General features: G+C 33.8%; 1 protein-coding gene across 2 annotated transcripts; it reads right to left on the bottom strand.

Moving 5' to 3' along the window:
- Nucleotides 1–1,954: 1,954 nt before the first annotated feature.
- Nucleotides 1,955–18,195, bottom strand: MET18 (ARM repeat superfamily protein). 2 transcript variants are annotated; one of them, XM_011013142.1, is made up of 19 exons: nt 18,036–18,195; nt 17,724–17,786; nt 17,578–17,632; nt 17,147–17,244; nt 15,643–15,798; nt 15,423–15,482; nt 14,171–14,359; nt 12,273–12,329; nt 10,405–10,491; nt 9,124–9,844; nt 7,131–7,510; nt 6,819–6,892; nt 6,250–6,355; nt 5,222–6,111; nt 4,194–4,269; nt 3,995–4,106; nt 2,928–3,004; nt 2,633–2,713; nt 1,955–2,386 (listed from the first exon to the last, which is right to left on the bottom strand). In XM_011013142.1, the coding sequence occupies exons 1-19, from the start codon at nt 18,105–18,107 to the stop codon at nt 2,294–2,296; spliced, it is 3,447 nt and encodes a 1,148-aa protein (XP_011011444.1). In that variant the 5' UTR covers nt 18,108–18,195; the 3' UTR covers nt 1,955–2,293. The 2 variants fall into 2 exon arrangements, with proteins under 2 accessions (XP_011011444.1, XP_011011445.1); XM_011013143.1 differs by lacking the exons at nt 17,578–17,632; nt 17,724–17,786; nt 18,036–18,195 and having other exon boundaries at nt 15,643–15,794; nt 17,147–17,233.
- Between the last annotated feature and the right edge of the window lie 5,152 nt (nt 18,196–23,347).

Raw genomic sequence — 23,347 nt, 5'->3', positions numbered from 1 at the left:
TAAATAATAAAAATTAATTCTCAATAAATTAATTGTTTAAGGATGAAAGCGATAAGAAAATCAATTTTAAAAACTCTAAAAAGGATCAAAATCAACCCATGTTAACCTTTAAAATTCATGACCCCACTAGTCATGAGACAAGGACCAACCCCATAAAAGACAAACTTGAAAAAAAAAACAAATAAAAATATAAATCAACAAAATGGTTATGGATAAATTTGAAAAAAAATGCAATAAAAAAAGGCTCCAAAACAAAAAAAAATATAGCAATAAAAAAAATAAAAACTAAATTTGATATAAAAATAATTTGAAATCAAATGTTAAAGAATTAAATTGAAAAAAAAAATCAATTAGAAAAAAAAAGAAAAAAATTAAAAATGAGACCAAGTTCGATATAAAAATTAAATAAAATCTAAAGAGGGATAAAATCAAAGAAAAAAATCTGTAAAAACAAAAAAACATATAACAATAAAATAATAGCAAATTTGGATACAAAAAACAAATAAGAGAACATCATTACATTTTGGTAAGGAGAAGAGAAATGAGAGAAAAAGAATCATCAAAGTCTAACCACTTCTTCACCCACTTACACGACAATATTGAAAAAACTATGACAAGTCGCTTCAAACACTATCCTGGCAATATTTGGATACATGAAGGCCATTAGCATGTAGCACCAACTTTTTTTATTAGTATCCTCATTGATTAAAGAGAGAGAGAGAGAGAGAGAGAGAGAGAGAGTCATCCTTAACTCGGAAAACCAACCTAAAAAGACACAAATGTTCCTAAATTGTAACTTGACTTCTTCTTTTTTAAGGTACAAGTCTTTATACTATGCTTAAAAAGTGAAAAAAACCAAATTAACCTCAATTAACCCTATAAAAAAATTTGCTTTTAAAAGTAATAAAATCATTTTACTATGCATTTGAAAGGTGTAAAGATAAAATCATCCCTAATGAATAACACAATAATAAATTAGTTAATTTAAAAATACCAAATTACCCCTAAAAGCAAGCCTAAGTTTTTATTGTTAAAAGCTCATAAGAATAATTACACTTAGGGATGATAATGGATATCCACATGATAGAATTCTTGATATCTTGATATTTGTACTCTACTTATTATCTATCAAGTAAGAAATTTAGATATTTATAAATTATACATCAAGTTTCAAGTATTCAATGAGTATGCATTAAATTATCTATCAAGTTTCAGGTATTCAAATTTAGATATTTATAAATTATCCATCAAGTTTCAAAAGTATTTAATCAGTATGTATTAAATTATCCATCAAGTTTTAGGTATCCAATGAGTATCTATTATCTACTATTATTTGTTAATTAATAAAAAATAAAATAGTTAATATATATTTGAAATATGTGTGTGTGTATTAAACAATAAATATTATTCATGTGCTTTCTATCAATATTAAAGTATATTATATTTAAAAAATCTAAATATTTACTAAAATGTTTTGTGTTTTGAGTTAAATTAAAGTGAATTTCAAATTAAATTTAATAATATTTATATCCTACTCGTTATCTATTGAATTCAGAAAACATTCACTCATTTATGTCGGGTTAGTATTCATCAATTTCTAATTAAATTATCCCTATTACACTAATTATACTACTTTCATAAATAGTGATCTTTGTCTTGTGTCTCATGCTGAAGTAATTTCACCATGACCTTCAATTTTTTGTTCTTAATTTAATTTTTTGCGTCAAAATAAATTTGATCTGATATGCAATAAAGCACAGGACATGTAACTAACATATCTGTATATAAACTAGAACCTAAATAACGGGAAGACAAGACATCAACTAAACACGATGTAATGGCAAAAAATTGGGAAAAAAAAACACATACGAAACCAGGAATTTTCATTGAAGCATACGAAATTGGTGATTAGGTATCATGATACAAGCGCAGCATGTCAAATGGCAGCAGAAGCAACCGAAATCCATGCAATCTGATGGGGAAGGAGAGGCATGTACTTACCTATTTTAAAAATATATATTTATGGTCAACTTTCATGTCCATCATAATTGGGAAAAACATATCAAGCATTTTTTTTCAGTGTGCAAGATATTTACAATGAGACATAATAATAAAAACAATCATGTCAACAGATTCATTTTGCCAAGGAAGCTTTGGGATTGATGCATTTGATGCCCTATGTTGGCAGAGGAACCAATTACGATGTAATTAGTTCCCACTATGAAATCGACTTGTGCAAGCAAGAACATGCACATGTAGTAGATACATCGTTTCAACCTACAGAAGTATATATCTAAATCACTGACCACGCTTGCCGACATCTAACAGCTTCTTGACGAACAGCCCTCTTTGGATCATCAAGAGCTTTTGATACAGCTTGCAACACCTGAAAATTATGAGAATACAAATTTAGAAATTCAGGCATGGACACTGGAGAAAGAAGCTGCAATGCGAAAGCCTCGTCATAAATTGGTATACAAGGAAGAGGCCAATGTCATAATTATCATGACTTGCTCCCTCCTGCCAGAAGCATATTAGCTGATGGCTCCACCCGCTAAGTTGAGCGGGAAGCTCAAGGATGAAAATTAGAAATAAACCTACTGAATTTGTTCAACTCAAAAGTTTAACAAACCTGGATTCGCATGGGGTAAATCCTTGTGTGAGGCAACTCTGACATGGCAACAAGACATTGAATTGTTGTCTCCCGGACAAGCTGAGAATGTTAGCAGAAGAATCCAAGTATCTTAATTGTGGGTTTTGATAGCAACGATCAGAAATTTATGACAGAAAGGCAGGACATAAATAAGTAGACTAGATGTTAAAGTAAACGGCCAAAGGACTTTTAATTTGAATTCACATCCAAAAATGCACATTAGGGAACAAACTATCAGAAAATTAGAATTTTTTGAGGAAAGAAAAGCTGTTACCATCATATGAGGGTAGGTGACAAACCCTATGAGGTAATTGATGATAATATGAGCATTCTCTATTACAGCTTCTTGTCCTGCATGTGCAAGCATACAAGAGATTATAACCGTAACAGAGACTCAATTTACACATAAATCATAACCTTATAGTCCCTATTTGATAATTTGTGCATAAAAGGAGACAACTTGCATTTTCCACTAGTTGGGAAAACAGTTTTGGTTCATCTTTCATGGATTAAAGACAATATGCAATAACAAGGATTTACTGTGTAAAATTACAAAGAGAGCTCAAGAAGAATTCCGAATGCTTAGCAATAAAGGCCCTAAATGTAAATGCTTTGGGAGCTTAAACGTGATTAACAACTGCTAAACAGTCAATTCTAAGAAGCTTGCAAGTGACTAGTATCCAGATAATCCTTGCAAGTAAAATGACTCAGAAAAGCATACTAGTGATATATATGTATGTACCCATATAAGTATATATAAAGAAAGAAAATTTCCAGATTTGCACTAATTAATACATTAATATGGATAGGAAAAACATTAATATTATGTTCAAGTAATTAATATCATGTTCAAGTAATTTACAGGAAACACAACCAACAACAGCCTAAGCATTTATCCAAACTCTTGTTTCAAAATCCCAGCACAGCAAGAATTGCACCATAAATCCCAGCACAGCAAGAATTGCACCATGACCCAAGGAAAAACGAACAGTAGTGAAACACCTCTTCTTATATACTTTACCAAAGGTCACAAACATAAAAGAGAAGAAACATTCACTAAAGTACCAGTACCACTGCTCCACAACCACCATGACATGTACAATCTTACAGGAATAGCAACTAGGCAGAGAGAACAATCACAAAGCCCCAAGAAGAAATTTTAAGAATCAAGGACCTGGAAGAAATTTGAATGGAGTACACATAAATTGATATGCACAACCACAATGCAGTTAAGGTCGGAGAGTCTCACTTCAATTATTTCCTTTACCAAATAAAGGGTAAGAAAAATTATACACCCCTTTGAAATTAAAGATAATTATGTTGACATACAGAGAGTCTTACCATTTTTATCAGTCAAAATGCCTGACAGGACTAGCAGAAGGCTATACATTACATCTTTATCCAAAACATCCTTGCTCAACAACTTTAAGCTATCCAGCACCATTGGAATTAACTGGAAAATGGAATACTTCAGTTTACTAGTAAGCATGCTTGCTAGATGTGAACCAAATATACTGGAGGACTAAGATATCAAACTAACCTTTTTTGCATCATTCAAGATAACAATCAATGGGGTGCCAGTGACAACATTTGCAAAAGCCCGATACAGCATAGATCTGAAATCACAGAACTTGCATTATCAATCAAGAAATGGACCAAACATCCCAAATGAACTTGGTCTATAGACAGTTCTCGAGGATCTGAACTTCTCAAGGAATCAAGATACTGCCCAATCAATCATAACCATCTATTTTGGGCCATCATGCTATTACATCAACCATGTCACTTGGGATTCATCTGCAAAACTAACTTCTACTAAAACTCATGGGTGCTCAAGCAAGAGACCCAGATTTACAGGTTTTATTTGGCTTCCTATAGCAGATAATTTTCATCAGGGTGTGAGATGTTACAATTTGTATCTGCTCAAATCTTTTCCTTGCAACTTCTTGGACCTCCCAGCAACAGGACTAATCCTTTTTAATCCCACTAATGGAGCATGACTAATCTTTTCTATTCTCAATATTTCTAATAAATAACCATAACAAATGGACACCACAGGAAAAACAAGCATGCTTTAACAACACAGTATTATTTCTGGCAAAAAAACAGACTAAATTCTAACCAAGTCATGACAGCTTTTAAACACATGCATAGATAATCATAAAAATTGCAAAAAACATAAAAAAGAAAATTGCAAAAGTTCCCATATCAATTTGACTAGCCACACAGCCGGATGTCTGCGAATAAAATATCATACGAACCATAGACAATTGAATGCAAATTGTAAAATTAGTGGTGTTACTCAAAACTCTTCAAGTGAAACCAAATTAGTGACCAATCCTTGACATGTCATTTTTTTCTGGAATGATCTGGCATTTATCTGGAACTTTTTGATGAACCGAGTCAACAAATCAATACTAATAGAACAACAAAATGAAATCAAAAGTATAAGAAAGTGGATTCTGCTTATTAGTTGTCAAGAAAAATCCATCAACATCTAAAGGAGTACAGGATCAACAAGAGAAGTGAGGGAAATAAGCAATCTGCAATTAGTTTTGAGAAGTTTACCTTGAGAGTAATGAGTCGGACTGAATTATCAAAGACTGCAGGATGGGCATTATGGTGGAGAAAAATCGTTGCTTATAAAGTGGTCGTATTATTGCATGAAATTTGCGGTTTAAGCAAAGTTCAGAATCACTCATAAGAACCTGAAATGCATCTGCTGCACATTTCATTGTAGACAGTCGCATATCCCAGTTGCAATTATTTTCTTCCAATGGCAAGGCACCCATTCTGCCATTTGATTGCAGGCACTCTAAAAAAGCTATAGTTATGTCTTTAACCTTTTCATGTCCACGCATAAGCAAACCTTTCGCGATCCATGACAACCCAACAATGGAACAACTTTTAACCAAACCACTGTTTGCAGCACCAAGGCACAAGTTAGTGAGACCTGTCTCACTCCAATAGCCTGTGATAATACCAGATCTCCCAGCAGGAACATGGTCAGAAGAACTTAATTTTTTACCAAAGATTATATCCATTACTTCTTCAAAGGTACAACCACCTGAATACTCTGTTCCACTAGTCTTTAGATCCAATTTGTTAACTAGAGAACCTAACGCCTGAGCGGCTGTTACATAGCCCTTAAGGAACACAATCATGAGAAAATGCACTACTGTTCTTATATTCAGAATGCGTGTGTGAGGATGAAGTGCTATAATTACTGATGCAAATAAAGAATGAATCCACTCATCTCTACTGGAAAATTTGTCTGTTTCTTGAGTATCTTCTAACTCTTCTAGTTGAGCTTGAAGAGAGGACAAGGGATCCTTCGTTGATAAGAAAGTGCTGGATGAGAGTACAGTATAAGCTTTATCAATTATTATGTTCTGGTTTTCCACGGAACAAGAAGCAACAGCAAGCTTCATCACCTTCATTGTAGCATCAAGAAGCTCCTGATGTCAAAAATGATATATGTTAAAGCCATTTCTCAGAGAAAAAGATTTTGCATCCCAAACTAGAGAAATTTCTTTTTAGCACCACTACATATTAAAGTGGAAAGTAACATTCCTGAAAGTTGTAGTAATACTCACTTTTTCACGGATCCCATCAGAAGAGGCCATGCAATTTTCTATTTGGTTCCATATGCTGACAACAAATTGGAACAAGACTTCCTCAAAAACTTCATATTTCTGAATCCTGAGACCATTCCAAAAAAATTCCACATCAACAGGAAAAAGAGAACAGCAAATAACCCCACCCCATTGCTAACCAAACCCCTGTACAACCCACCCCTAAAAACAGAAATGAAGTCTCAAAAGGGGAAACATCTTTGCAATAAGCACACAAAAAGGATAGTTAATTGAAGGTAAGTATTCCACCTCCTTACATCAAAGGTGCCTCTTATGTGAAAAAGCAACCAAACCTCATAATACAATGAATTGATTGAAACAAAAAAGAAAAAAAGAACTACTTATTTAAATGCTTATAACATCTTTCATTTGTAAACTTGCATGCACAAAGGTGCGATGTTATGGGCCATGCCAGTATTGGCAAGTGACTACTAGGAATAATTGTAACAGATTGTAGCTTGAGAGGATGCAAACACAGACAATGAATTTAGCAAAAAAGAATAGGGATGGTCAAGGTAGAGATGCTGTACCATGGAAGCAACTCATTTGAATAACATTCCAAAAGATGAATTATGACCTTTGCTGATTTCACATTTCCTTGAACCTATGGAAGCACAACAGAAACTTGTACAATCAGATCTATAGGTCCAGATATGAAAATCAGATTGTAGGGAGGAAAAAACTAAAACTAACAGAAGAACCCAATGAAATGTCCCCAGAGCTAGAGTAGGCACAATTGTAATGCAATAAGACGGTGCATGGGTGTCCAAGTATCATGTTCTTTCAATGGGGACATTCCCTGAGCTCTTATAAAGCGTTTAGAGATTGTTAAACATACGTACATAAACCTCAGCTAGATTGGCACATATAACTTCTTGCAATTGAGTAACAATTTTCAGCATATATTTCAGCCCGCTTGTGCCAATGTCAGAGATGGCTTCCAGTTGGAGTTGAAATGGTACATCATGATTATCAGATGATATCATTGAAACAATCTTCTGAACAACAATATCCATATAGCTCATTGACTTCTCAGACTCATTACTGCCATGAATAAACAAGCCAATCTGAACCAATGCCTTCACCGACAGTTTCCACAACAATGTCTTGTTGAAATCAACAGTGATAATAGATACAAAGGTCATCAAAATACTTTCACATGTAGATTTTGATACCAGTAAATAGCCTCCAGGGAATGTAGCTAGAATTTGCAAACCCTTCACTGCACATCAATTAAAAAACAGAAAAGCATGCAATCAGAATTTTTTTATGTTTGAGCTCCTCTAACTAGTCAACAAATTATGCTGAGAGTCAAAACAGCAACTAATGGAAGGAAAAGGCTGATCGGTGCTTCATCTAGGAACATATATCAGGGTTATATTCCTTGACAACTAATGGGAGGCAAAGAAAACAGAGTTCCAAACCGAAAAGCATCGAGAAAGAAATGGTTTATGAAAAAATCTCCTCTCACCTTACTCTAAGAAGTAAGCAAGTAAACCCCTCAAAAGATGTGCACAAGAGCTAAGCCTACTTCCTACTTCCCTAGCGACTTTCCTTATTTATTCTTACTTGCTCGGACTGACTGGAATGAGCATAGGCTCACTAGACTGCTATCCAGGAAAAATGCATTAAAAAGATATTAATTATAATAAATCAACGAGAAATTCAAAAGTAGCCTCTCTCCCTGTTCGAAGTAGGAAAGCGAGGGGAAAAAAAGAAGGGTTTGGTAGCTTCACTGTTGCTTAAAGCTCCTTCTCCAACAAGCGATTCTTCTTCAATAGCTGCAGCCTAGTTGTCCAATTCCTAGCCTTACTCCGTAGATATCTTGCTGTGACAAATGGAATGCCTTATTCTCGAATAAATCGTTTTTCAGCTAGAGATAGAACCAGAACGGGAGCTGCTTTAGCCTTATGTTAGAGAATCCGCCCGGTTTCAGGAAGACTCCATTCGCTTCCTTTTTCCTTAAAATAAGAAGTGGTGCTCCTCCATCTCAAGCAGGTCTGTCGCTCACCTGAGCGACAGTGATAGATCTATCACTTCAGGGGGGGAGTTCCGTTATGAGTGAGGAGCGAATGCCCTTTTTCTTAAAACCTCAATGGTGCTTTAGTTTTAGCACCATATATCAGACTTATATTCCTTGACTTATAATACCACTGCATATGTTTCCAGGAGTTGTAATATGTCCACGTTTACATCTCATAAAACCCAAAAAAAAAAAAAGTATGTTTTCTATTTGTTTCCAGCACAGGTACTGCAAGCATGTTTTCCTTCCTGGAAATGGCAGGCTATTGATGGTGGGTGGGACATTGGACACATGATGCATGTCCAGGTGCATCAGGCAGACCCAAGAGTGGGGAAAATCTTCCTACTCTAAAACTAGGTTTGGATATCAAAATCAATTAGGAAAACAAGATTTATATTATATGTAGTGATAAGAAAATACATTCTCTTGTTCGCGGACAGAAATGGTTCCTTTCTTCTTGATTTTTATAAAATCCAAAGGGAAACCAACTCTTACAAAATAAATCCCAAAGTTCAGACTTTTGAATTCACCCATGGTACAGAACGTGTTCAGGCACTATAACAAGTCAGCAATAGGAAGATTTTGGGATCAAATATAATTTACATTAGAACTCTCAGGTCCAACTCCTTGTACCCAGATCTAGGTAACCTAATGTCAGATCTCCATTGGTTCTGAACCTAGAATCAATTACTCGAGTTGGTAGACAACCCAAGGCAAGCTTATTGAGAAATATCCAAAAACTTGCAATTTAAAATAGAAAAAGAAATGGGAACAATGACCACCTCAATAGCACTGCAAACCAAAGCATTTACCTGCAAGATACACATCCGCGTCATGAGCAGGCTTGTCTGTACTTGTTGCCAGGGTTGAACTAAAAATCATGCTTAAAGAGGTAGAAAATCTCTGAAGCAAGCAGCACCATGTCTCACTTGCAGAAACACATTGTGATGCAAGATCACCAGAACTGATGACCAAATCTCTGCATGCTCCAAGAAGTTCAACACAGAGATAAAGAGATCCATGATTAGGTCTTTTGGAGATCATGCAGTCATCATTAAAAGAGCAAGTCCCAGATCCATTCACAACTGGAAGCCCCATGCTCTCCATCAAGCAGGAGAAGAAATATTGAAAAATTCTACTGCAGGAAGCAACAGATGCCTTCACAGAAACATAAAGGATACGACCAACTGAATACAGTTTCTGTGTGCTTTGCAAGGGAATTTCATTGCAACTCTGGTAGCCAGTGATGGAATTCAAAACCATATTTATTTCTTCATCACCAACAATCATACTTGAGAACAAATTACTATTTTGGATAACAACCTTTTCCAGTAGAGCCAGTGCTTCAGCTGCTATTTCATTCTCCTGACATCCTAGACCACCTAGGGATTCTGGGGTGAAGGATAACACAAATGATTGTCCTGAAGTAAATATTGCATCTTTCAGTGAAGACCAAATAGCTCCAGCATGTTTTGCGATTCTTTCTGCTCCATACTTTGATGTGCAATAGCTAAGGTACTTTAAAGAATCAACCTGGAAACACATAAACAGGATACATATTTATGCATTCTAGAGATTTCAAAAACAAGAACCTTTTTGGAAAGTTTGGAGAAGTAAGAATTGGAGTTTATTATTATTCAAAAATTATTTTAAAACACAAAACTCCAAATCTTGATTTGCAGTTTTCCAAGTTTATATTGGGTTTAGGAGAGCACTATCAAATTTCTTTTCAACATTTCCCTCATAAAAACCAACCTTATTTGCTAGTGTTTACCACATGGAAAACAAAGAAATATCAAAAAGGCATTCATTTATATTTTTTTTTCATTTTTTTCCTAAGGACCGACACATTATGAATCAACTTTGTGCCTGCTGTTTGATATTTTACCATTTGAAAAAAGTTTTCTATTTTAACAAAATGAAAAAATTTTCTAGTTTTGCATTGAAAAGGAAAAACAGAAGATGGAGATGGAAAATCATGTATTTTGACTGAGCAGTGGACCTTAACATTCCAAAATCCTGTTCAGCTAGCATACGAGTAAGCCTATCAGCATAATCATCAATTGCTAAAATCTAGGTTAAACAGAACTGACCTTTGCGGATGATAGGGAGGAAGAAAGTTTCTCAAGAAGCAATGGAATGACAGATGGCTCGAATAGAGGGGAGGATGAGAATGCAAGCTGTAAAGAAAAGAGTAGAAAATATAGTCGAGAAAGGTCGCCCTTTCAACATGATCTCTGGCAGTTTATACAATATTTAAAGTAAAAAAAAAAAAAAACCAAAGCAACAAACCTAACGAAACATCATAGCAAAGGAGGATGAAATTAGATGCAAACTTTTACCATGTTAGTTTGTGGGAGCTCTCTCACCTAATTAAAAGTTTCCAGTCACAAGTTACAACTGTTTAAACCACACTTCCAAGGAATAAATCACTTGGCTTCGCCTTGTTAACAGAAAACATATCTTCCAAATGGAAGGAATTCAGCTCCCTTCCAGGATATGGTTTTATTTCCCTTTTGCAATTAGACAAACTCCTTTCAGCAATAATCCAGCAGCCAAAGGCATCAACAGGCACCATCTATGACCCCCCACATTTGCTATTTGTGTTCTCATCTTTGTATAATTAACTTTCATAGGACATAAGATTTGCATTATTTAAGCATGAAAGCATGTTCTTAGATAATTTCTTGTATGCTGTTAGTTTTATGATGATCCATTTATCTTAATCTTAGTATTGTCATATTTTAAGAATCAAAAGTTGAACCCCCCACCAACAAAAAAAAAAATCCTTCAAATTCATAAACACATGCACTTTACATCATTGGTAATATGCTTTCCACAAACCTTGTCTTGGACAAGCAACTCTAGCATATAACCATCCTTCCAAAGGCAGAGAACAACATGAACATTAGTAAGTTATTTCTACTACTCCCAGAAATTTCGATGAACAGCAATTTTGACCTGCAACATCTTCTAAGAACCTGAAGAGATTGTATACACAAGAAGCTAAAAGTTGCGACATTAGGCCTTCTGATCCTGCTATCCAACAGCGAAAGGGACTCCTACCAAAGGCCAAGAAATAGAAGTCCGCAGTGTGGCACTCATAATGTGTATTTGTAGGCAATGATATTTATGTAATTTCAGATTTTCTGGACAATTAAGTCCAAGTTTTATTTCACATTCAGTATTCTACCAGTTCTAAAGTAACTAGCTTTATTAGGTTTTTCCTTTTATAAATAGACTTAGTATTTTTCTTATCTAGGATAATAAGTGTTTTGTTGGAGGACTAGCAACTCTATATAAAGGTAATGTTCAATTTTTTAATTGAAGTTTAAGATTAAATTTTCAGCAATTTGCTTTTGATTGTGCGATTCAATTTTCCCTTAGGTGTGACTGCTAAGAATCCCAGGTGTGAAGCTTTGTTTTTTCTATCCTTAAGGTGTGGCTCCTAGAAACCTTGTTAGTCTGCCTATCACATTCCACAATTTCCAACAAGCAAATCCCATCAATCTAATCTTAAAGCCCTCACTAAATTCCTAAACAACCTCTCACGCATACCTAGTCAACCCTAAAACAATTACCAATCAAAGGTTCAGCCTAAAATCTCCTAAAACACTGTAAACTGCACTGTCACAGCACCAAGCATCTCCTGAAACTCGTCCAGAACAGCCCCCAAACCTGTCCTGCATCACAATGTGGCTAAGAAAACTATTTATTGCCTCAGAAGAGTATGGTCATCAAAATATCCATAAACTCTGCTCCTTCCAAATAGTCTATTTGCACATTATCATGACCAACTACAGAAGAGATGATAGAGATTTAACAAAAAATAACAAAACCAGCTTTACTTTGCAGCCAATAAAATATAAGATTTACTTCCAGAGCAATATAGCTAGCAAAATTTCAAGAGAGAGAAAATCTACTACAAGCCAGAAAGTTTTCACATGTTAGCAATAGATACCATTAATGCCCTTGAAAGATCATCCCTTTTCACCTCAACATCCTCCTCAGCTTTTGCCTGAAAATGCAAAGAAATAAAATAATGCATATGAGAAATCAATAAAGGCAGAACTTTCTTTTTAATATAAAGAATGGGTAACAGAATAAGATCAAATGCATTTCACATTCACAAGTAGAGCAACAGGAAAGGGCATTTAATAATACAACTTAAGATTCTGCATCAAGGCTCTTAAGTTATTGATGGTTCCAAAACACTAAAAAAGAATCCAAAATTGATGTTTCTTTTTTTGCTTTCATAAATTTACACTCAGGAAACCTCCTCCACCATACCCAACATGGACTCAAATCTGTCATTATCCCAAAAAGGCCACTGACACTTTGCTTTATCTGCTAACCCATGCCAGCGCCCATAATGAAATGAACCCCATAAGCTACATTACTTCCTTTCCCTGCTGGTTATGCTTATGGATTTATATCGAGCACAGTTTCAGAATACCATCTGTTCTCCACAAATTTCCAGAAACTAATTCCACTTTCAAATTACCCCAAAGTTTGATGGGCAACAGACCTTAACACAGTAGTATGACTCAAAATGATTTTCATTATAAACATCTGATAAGTTTCATTGTTTAACTTAACTTCCACAATAACTGCAATTGAACCATAAGCGAAAGTTAAATATTTGGCAATCAATTGTCAAGTGTTTCAAGCATTTCCAGCTTCCAAAAGTTTTCACGACTTGATTCCGAAGGATCTACAATGCCATGCAAGTTGACTGAATTCCCTGCTCCTAGTTTCCCTTCTCACTGTATAGCAAATCTCTTTTGTTATTTATAATTATTATTTTTTTGGGTTCAGTGGCAAGCAGTAGTCCTCCCTCACAGAACACAACCTCCTCCCCAACAAATTATAGTGCAGTTGAATTGAACTGGAAAATTTTACCAACTATGGCAGTACTGTGTAGGCATCTTAAAGTTTAAGCATCAAAATCCTTTCCAAGTTGATTTACTATTAACAAGAGATGGGTTTTTTTTCTTTTTTCAAAACTTGAGCATCAAATTCATAGACATGTAGAAATACATGTTAGACATTAGCATAATTCGAAGTGTTGGTATGAAATAGTAGTTGAACTGCTGAAGCTATTAGATATCCTTGTTGTGGTGCAGAAGCCAGATGATAAAGCAATCACATTCTACAATTTTTATTTTTTTGGAATGTGTTAAAGGACCAGCATTGGTTACCGATGAAAACAGCATGAATTAGAGATCATATCCAAATAAAACCATGCTTAGCATCGTTACAAGATTTAGAACTATGATCTTATGCATCAACATAACCTTATTTGCAAATGTATGATTGACTGCAAGTAAAATGGTACTCACAAACACTAACATGTGGCTGAACCAAAAACTAATATAATATCCAATACAGCAAATAACTATTACAGGCATCTCATCCAGCACTGAAGTACGGCTACATAAGAAAAGATGAAGGCACTTTCCACAAATCTAATACATGAGGCCTCTGAAACCTCTCAAAATAAAGAGTCTGTGTCATGAAAAAAGGAAGTTGTCCAGGTAGACAATAGACCAGAGAATTTAACTAGATGGTAAACTCCCTATACTTTAAGCAGTCACTTAAGCACCCCCAAGAAAAGATAAAAGAGCTTACGACATCCAAGTAAAACAACAGACAAGCCTAAGACATGTATCACTTGTCATTTAAAAGGGAAGGTTCAAAAACGCTCCTTGAATATCATGTATATAAATGTAGACACAATGCAAAACCTAAGACTCTTAATAAGGCAGCTGCAGGAAGGAAAAAAAACTAGATAAGTGAAAAGCAATCATATCCAAACAACTGGTCCATACAAAAGAGTGATTGGTATATGAAGCTTACATGTGTAAAATGAATGGGAAAGTAACTGCTCAAAATGCCAAAAAGATCACTAGCAAAACTTTCTATGGGACTGCAAGGTTCAGGAAACACTTGCACTAGAACCTCCATAATGTGAAATGCTAGCATTAGGCATTGAGGATCCTTTTCTCCATCAATAGCTTCACAAATTCCATAAATTAGATCATCGCCCTAGAATCAAAATCAACAATGTGATCATATCAAAACATGAAAAGTACAAGACACTGTAAAAAAACAAAATTAATTACAACACTAGGTGACAGACACCAAGTTGTGTTTGTATGTGCTTGTGCTTGTGCTTGTAGGTATTGCTGGAAGTGTTGCCTATGTGACAGCAAGGAGAGAGGGAGGGAGGGAGGTTCCTTGCAGGTTGGGGAGGTGGTTGGACTCCAGTAACAATCCCATTTGTAAAGATGGTATAAAAAGTTTATCAGGTAGCAATGGTGGGGTTCTGAGAGTAGAAATTATAGAGACCTATCCCTCAGCACTTTTGCACAAAGTTGGTACTATCAAGACTAGCTTTGTGTTTGCAAACATAAGGTTGTTGTAATTGCATAAAGACAGCTACTAACCAGTAACTTAAACGATTCAAGTAAGCTAACATTTATGATAACACCCAAAATTTCAGATAAACATCGTTCAATAAGATCAGTGGGTTGCATCTCTAGTGTTAATGTATGGATCATAATAACTATGAATTTCACAGGTATAACTAACATTGATCTAAGCAAGCAAATGGATTCCATGGTTATGGTTCATCATGAGCACCTATCCTAAATAACCTTGTGCTGCTTATATGAAAATCATTTTGTACCCAACAAAACCCTTGTTCAGCTTCTCATATTGTTCTACATCATAGAAAAAGGTATTCCCAGTTACAACCACAACAAAATAGGTCATAAGAGGGGAAATGGAAGACAATCCTACTCTTCAACTCTTTCATGAAATAGGTCATTGGACAAAAACCTGTAGACCCAGAACATCACCATTCCACCAAGCAACAACCACTGATAAATAACAATGACAAAAGGCCATTGTTCGGGGGACAAAATTTGGCATCTCCCCTATCACACAATTTTTTGTTTCATTGCACAGTTAAGATACAAGCTTGAACCCAGTTCCAGGTTTGGCTAAGGTTGAATCCACTTTTATTCTTTCTCTTTTCTAACTTTTTCAAGTCATTCACTTGAAACTGGAAAGTATGAGTTGAGGGAAAGTGAGACTGAAGAGATACCAGAGAAGCAACAGCAAGAGGATAGTATTCTAGCAGACATTCCATAAGTTCAAAGCAAAGCTGCAAGAAGAATTTAATGGTAAGTTCTAAAGTTGAAATTTAACAAAGAAATTACTAAAAAATTGGAGAGAAAAACCAGGGTGCAAAGTTAATCCAGACAGAAAGCTGTTGTAACTTCTGGAAGAGTTGGAATTAGAATTACATGTGTAGACAATCCTACCTTCCTGTCATGTTGTCCTAAAGACTGAACCTGCAAGTTTTGCAAAAAAGACTCTGCAACTCCTTTAGCATCACTGCTAGTGACCATACCACCACTTTTCCTTTTCACCAATGCCAAACAACCAACAAGTGCACCACGTAAAGCTCTCCAATCTGCCTGATATAAGGATACTATCATCTTTATAATTTTGATGCAATATAATAAAGAATATAGCTAATCACTACCTGGCCAAAATAAAAAGAATGAAAAAAGGATTAGATTGTTGAAACCCATACTAATCAGCACTCATAGTAATGAGCGTGAGCATGGACCATCAAATAGGTTTCAAAGTCTAATCTGGACTTTATGGATGAAAAGAGAAGCAAGGCCATAACGAAGAATGCATTAACAGGACCAAAATATATGGCAAGGACATAGTAAGTAAAATAATCCACCAATTCAACATTTCATAACCTCCTAAAGACCTGGTAATGACTACAATTTAGAAAACTGTAGTCTATAACCAAGCTTTAAAGCCCATTACATAGGGAAGACTCTAGCATCCACTCTATCTATTGATACAGAGCTATTTTAAGGAAGTGTAGTACAATTACCTACGGTACTCTTCCATTAGCAACTCAACTCAAATGCTGCTTTACCTCCAGCCAGAAGGAAATTCAATCCACCTAACCAGAAGACAGAAGGGAAAACTCCTAGCTTAAGAGCTCAAAGCTGTGGACTACCCAGCTTTCCTTCTAGCCAATGCCTTTTCAAGCTTCCCCCTTTTCTGAAAAAGCGTGATTCTTACAATCCCAGCTTTTGAGTGCATACCCAGAGCATATACCAAATTGGATCTATTCTTTCTATTTGTATGTGTACCATAATTGAATCCTTGTAAGGAAACGATGATTGAGTTGTCTCTAGAATTGTAATCAGTAACCATACTAGCATAAACAAATATTCCTAAATGACTAAAAGGATTTTGTATTGCACCAACAATCCAGCATTTGTGCTTGCAGGCATCTTTCACTGGAATGACTCCATCCTTACCACAAAGAAACTCAAAGAAAGGCTTCAAAGTAAAACCAAGACTCATCAGGAAGGAGAATCTAAACATAGAAAAAAAGAGTCCAACAAAACCTACCCAACTTTATAGGAGGAACACGGAACCAATCACATGGCAACATAGGTAAGAATGTTTCCAGAATAAGCAAACCTTAGAAATACTTCATTTGACTTCATATTTAAATGTGCACAATCTCATGTATTCTCTAATGGGATTCCCAGATCACCAGTCAAGTGTATTGAGATCAAAATTACAATGGACAAGACTTCGAGCAATATAGTGGAACCAAGAAGAAATTTCTTCAAGCATAGTATCAAAGGTGTGCAGCTAATTTTACAGGGTACAATGAAACAAATACAACAGATAGGCCAGAAACACCTAAATAAAATAAAGTTAAATTATTATATATTGCAGCCTCTTCCATGTACATGTATGTGCATTGCAAAATGACAAACTCACCAGTCGCTCTTTGAAGAAAGACATCAAGCTATGAATAGTAGCAGCATCCAGCGGCTTTGATGAAAGACATTTAATTGCTTCTCCAAGAAGAAGGATGCCTGAAACAGTAAAAAAAAATTATTCTAAGAGCTTCTCAGAATATGGTGTTCAAATACATAAAAAAATAAAAAATAAACAAGAGGATAGCACAATTTTTACGAGCATGCTTGAATTAGTTTTAAATTACCTATCGCCAGAAAACAATCACAAAAAGTTTACCCCATAATGCCGTAAACATGCTCCAAAATGAAAAAATTGTCCCCACATTATAACCATACCATATACCATATAATTTGCTGAAGAACCATTTTTCAGAAAGGATTGGTACTCATCATTTATTTGCACATAAATCGACATAAGCAAACATAAAGTATTACAGTAACAAAAAGTACCTCGTGCACGGATTATGCTATCTGTTGTAGTCAGATACATCTCCATCTCCTTAACCTAAGCATAACACAAGCATCAATACAACAGTTCACCAAAAAACGACCATAACTAAGAAAAACATTGTAAGGAAAGAAAAAGTGAATTATACCAGTGATGGTATAGTTACTATATCATTCTTCACGAAGGAAACTATTGCATCCAAACTTGCAGCCTGCACTTAAGACACAAATTATTAATTAAATACATTACAAACAAAACCAAAACTATTCTAAATTTGGGAAAATGTGATTTTTTTTGTTTTTTACATTTTTGTTTTTAAATATTCAACAATAATTGAGAAATTACGCTTCCTATAAATATATGGAGCAGCCAATTGAAGAGTTTAAAAGGCTAAATAATGAAGAGATAAAAGTCCAAAACTGAGGAGCTTGTGCGGTTAAGAGTAGAGTAGGCCTTGAACCTGCTGAGTAGAGGAGCGTGATGAGTCAACAAAAGATTCAATATGCTGAGTCAGCTGACTCGGTTCAGCCATTGTTTGTGAGTGGAGAGAATTTTAGGGTTTTGAGAGCTAACAGAAAAGAAAAGAGGTTTATACCGTTTTGGTGGGTTTGAAGGGAGCGACTGAGCGTTTCATTATATCAGTGTTTGGCATTGCATTTTAATTATATTTAAAAAAAATTGAAATTTTATTTTAATTTAAAATTAGTTTTTTATATATTTTTAAATGATTTTAATATATAAATATTAAAAATATAGGTTATTTTCATATATTTTCAAATAAAAATAATAATTTTAAAAAACAATATTTATTAGGTTTTTAATCAAATACAAAAGTTTAACAATATTTTTCCATAAATTTGACTATATTTCTTTGAAGTTTTTTATTTTTTCATCAAACTATATTATAATAAATATTATAAAATTATATTACAATAAATGTCACAAATATATATATATATGTAACTTATTATTAAAAAACTTAAGATATAATTTTAAGATATAATTTTATAATAGAAAGTTTTTTAAATTTTCATGGATTCATATTATTATATATTTATTTTTTTATTAAATAAAGGTGGTCTATCCTATAAGTTTAATAATAAAGTTAAAAAAAATTCACACTCTTAATATTTTTTTATTTTTAATAATAAATTTAAAAAATTTACACTCTTAATATTTTTTTTTACAATTTAAAAAACTTACTAAATTCATAGCAGCTCAAAAGACTAGTTTGAAATAAATTAAATCTTTAAAAAAAATAATCTTTTTTTATTTTTATTTTGAATTGCTTAGTGATGATAATGTTCTAATATTTAACAAGAATAACATCTAAAATTGCTCATATAATAATTTAATTTAAAGTATGTTTGGTATTATATTAATTTTTATGATTGTGGTTTGAAAAAAGTTGTTTTATAAAAAAATAATATTAGTTGAGATTGATTTGAAAAATATATATATTTGGTTAAAACTGTGGTTAAAATTAAGATTGAATAAAAAGCAGTTTAATGTGTTTGGTTAAAAGAATGATTTTCAAATTATTAATATATATATATATATATATATATATATATATATATATAGTTTTCAATTTAAATATTATAAATTTAACTACTGCTATTACATTATAAAATAAATAATATTGATATCAAATATTTTTTATTGTTTGATCAAATTTTGCAAATGCTATGTCATCAAATGATTTTCTTTTAATTTTTTGAATAAAATACAATTAAAAATAAAAATAAAAATTGAATTTGTTTAACTAAGTCGGACCTAGCAAAAATAAAATTGGGATTACAATCAAATTCTGCAAATATTACATCATCAAGCGATCTTTTTCTAATTTTTTTAACTGAGTCAGACCCAATTCAATGCATTTAGCTTTGAATTGGACCTGGTCTGACACGAATAGTGGAGAGAAAAGCTAAGTGTTTTCCCCTTGTGTTAACACCCCTCCCCTCTCCTCCAGCAAGATATTATATGTCTCTCTTTATCTCTTCTTTTCCGTTAACCCATCCTTACACAGATTCAGGTTTTATTTCCTGTGATTTTTATGGATATCAATGAGTAATATTGATTTTCAACATAGCAACCATTTTTCTTTTATCTATACGTTGATAATCATAACACAAAGCATTTAATATTCGCAACTGGTTGAGGAAACTCGATTGTGGCACCCATATAGTTGCTTTTTTATGACTAGTATTGAACAAAAACGCAGAAGGAAACATGAAAAAATTGCTTAATCAAAACCTAATTTAAACCTTTTTTTAGTGGGTCCCATGAGCCAAACCATAGCTGCTACTTATAACCGAACACTAGCTTTACTGATTTAAAAAAAAAAAAAGCAACAGTTACCATTAAGTCAAACGCCCTCTTAATTAACAGGTCAAGTCATCTAGTTTTGAACATAATAGTCTGATCCTCTATCCTTGACATTTATTGTTATCATTGTTTAATCCTTACATTAATCTTTCATCTCAAAGTTCATATCAACTTCTTCTTCTTCTTCTATTATTATTATTCCTACTACTATTATTATTATTATTACTATTATTATTACTATTACTATTCTTGTTATTGTTATTGTTGTATTGTTGTATTGTTGTTATCTATAATTTATACAATTAACCTCCTTGTGGTTTGACCTCGGTCTTGCAGGGTTATTTATTACTTCAACACTCCTACACTTGGAAGAAGACATCAATCTTTTGGTCATATCAAGTTTTTGTCTTCGTTACTAGGGAGGTAAATTCTTGTATAAATTATAATATTTATTTTGTTTTCTCTTTTCACTTTTCTTATATATAACTTTGTTTCTTTTGTTTTGTTTCATCGTCTTTTGTTTTCTTCTTCCTTTTCTTCTACTCCTACACGTGCATGAGAGTGTGGTCACATACATTAAGTGGTAGACTTTATAGGGTATCCTCATCATTTTTAAAAAAATAGCCAAAGAAGATAATTAATTACTTCATAATAATAAGAATGAGAATAACCGTATTAAAACACTTAGAGACCACATGAATCCCACAAGAACAAGTGCACCATCATGCATAGTTTTTCCTCCCGATGCATCTCATTTTAATTTTAAACCAGGTATTATTCAACTTTTACCTTCTTTTCATGGCATGGAATTGGAAAATCCATACTTGCATTTAAGGGAATTTGAGGAGGTCTGCAACACATATAATAATTTAAATTGTAGCATGAACACCATCAGATTAAAGCTTTTTCCTTTTTCATTAAAAGATAAAGCTAAAACATGGCTACAAAATTTAAGACCAGGATCCATTCGTGCTTGGGATGAAATGCAACAACAATTTTTAAAGAAGTTTTTCCCATCTCATAGAACAAACTCTTTCAAGAGACAAATCACCACTTTCACTCAAAAACTAGGAGATACATTTTACCAATGTTGGGATAGGTATCGATACTTGCTTCATACTTGCCCTCATCATGGTTTTGAAACATGGAGATTGGTTTCACATTTCTATGAAGGGTTAACACCTAAAGATAGGCAAATGGTTGAATTGATGTGCAATGGAACTTTTGAAGATAAAGACCCTGATGAAGCAATGAAGTACTTAGACTTGTTAGCTGAAAATGCTCAAAATTGGGACACCACGGGTACATATGAGGCACCGAGTAAAACTCAACCTCATACATCTAGTGGAGGTATGTACAACCTTAGGGAAGATCATGACCTTCAAGCCAAGTTTGCATCTTTAGCTAGAAAAGTCGAGGCACTAGAATTGAAAAAGAGTGGTCAATTAAAATCTGTTGAAAACATTGTGTGTCAAATCTGTGAAACAAATGAACACTCAACCAACGATTGTCCAACCTTGCCTTCTTTTAAAGAATGTCTCCATGAACAAGCCCATGCTTTAAACAGTTTTCAAAGGGCCAACCACAACCCATACTCCCAAACATACAACCCTGGTTGGAGAAATCACCCAAATTTCAATTGGAAGAGTGAGAACAACAATGCACAAACTTCACAACCACAGTTTCAAGCACACTATAATTTCCAAAATTATCATGGATATGCACCTCCTTATGCTCCACCTCCTACAAGAAATTTTGAGGAAACTTTGTATGCATTCATTGAAAAGCAAGAGACAATCAACACTCAACTTGCTCAAAGCATAACAGATTTTAAAGATACTCTTGCAAAATTCACATCTGCTCTCAATTTTCAAGAGCAAGGTAAGTTTCCATCTAAACCACAGCAAAATCTCAAGGAGCAATACAATGCAAATGCAAGTAGTTATGGAAGTCAACACATGGATCAAGTCAAATCAGTCACTACTCTACGCAGTGGTAAGGTTATTGAAAAACCCTCTCTTGAACCTTATGAGAAAGATGATGAGTCAATTTCTAAGGGAAAGGAAGGGGTTGAATCTGAAAATTGCAAAGAAACGACTGATTCTCCGCCAGCACTTCCATTTTCTCATGCCATTTATTGTTTTGGACACAACCTGTTGAAGCATGTAATTCATTTCCTGTTATTTTAGGACGTCCGTTTCTTACAACTTTTAATACATTGATTAATTGTAGGAATGTACAGATGAAGCTATCTTTTGGAAACATGACATTGGAGATGAATATTTTCAACATTTGCAAACAACCTAGGGATAATAATGATTCACAGGAAGTAGATATTATTGACGAATTAGTTTATAATCAATTTGAATCTACCATGAGTAAAACAAAGTTTGATGAATCTGAAGATATGCAAATGGTTTATTCTCAGGAAGAAATCACAGATGAAAGAGGTATTGAAAATATTGATGCGGATCTTTTATCAAAAGTGACAACAAATTCGACATCTGACATCACATCAATTGATAATTACTTTCCTAACGAATCCTTACTTTCTCTTAGTCAAACGCCTTGGTATGATAAAAAAATATCAATTTTCTTACTTCAGGAGATTTGCCAGCTCATTGAAGTACCCAAGACAAAGAAAGTTTTTGAACGAAGTGAAGAACTTTTATTGGGATAACCCTAACTTATTCAAATATTTTCCTGATCAAATATTTCAAAGATGCATTCCTGACAATGAGGTAGGTAGTGTCATTAAACTTTATCATTCTCAAACATGTGGAAGTCATTTCTCGTTAAAAAAGACAGCTGCGAAAATCTTTCAAAATGGATTTTATTGGCCCACAATGTTCACAGACACGTATACATTCTGCAAAACTTGTGAAAATTATTAAAAATTTGACACTAGTTAAAAAGTTTTTCTTTATAATTCTCGATTCTATTTATTCACTAAAGAGCTAAGATCAAGATGGAGTAGTCCCTTTATTGAGAAACACGTGTATCCTTATAGGACTTTTGAAGTTGAGAATCCAAAGAATGACAATGTTTTTAAGGTAAATGAACATCGTTTGAAAGCTTACTTTGATAATTTTTCTGGTAAAAATGAATCCATCGGTTTGAATGATCCTATAGATAAAGGTTGATTATTTTGTTTGTCTCATATTGTTTTTGTGTTTTTTTTGTTCGTGACTCTTGGATTGCTAGTCTCTCTCACCCTTGTTAAATGGTGAATAACAGTTACTCCGTGACTCTTAAGTTGGTTCTTTCAGTTTCCCATGATAACTAATATATGTGTATATATTTGTTCAATTCCTTGTTCCTTCTCTTCTCTATACATCTCTTTTCCACTTCCCATCTTAAAAAATGGACACCACTCTTAAAAAATTAAAAAAGTATTTTCCAACTTTGCCTCAAAATGTGATTACAAAAATTTACTAAGCTAGG

The sequence above is a fragment of the Populus euphratica genome, unplaced genomic scaffold (assembly GCF_000495115.2).
Source record: "Populus euphratica unplaced genomic scaffold, PopEup_1.0 scaffold829.1, whole genome shotgun sequence".
Taxonomy (NCBI): Eukaryota; Viridiplantae; Streptophyta; class Magnoliopsida; order Malpighiales; family Salicaceae; genus Populus; species Populus euphratica.
The sequence above is the reverse complement of the archived record's forward strand: the minus strand, read 5'-3'. Positions and strand labels throughout refer to the sequence as shown.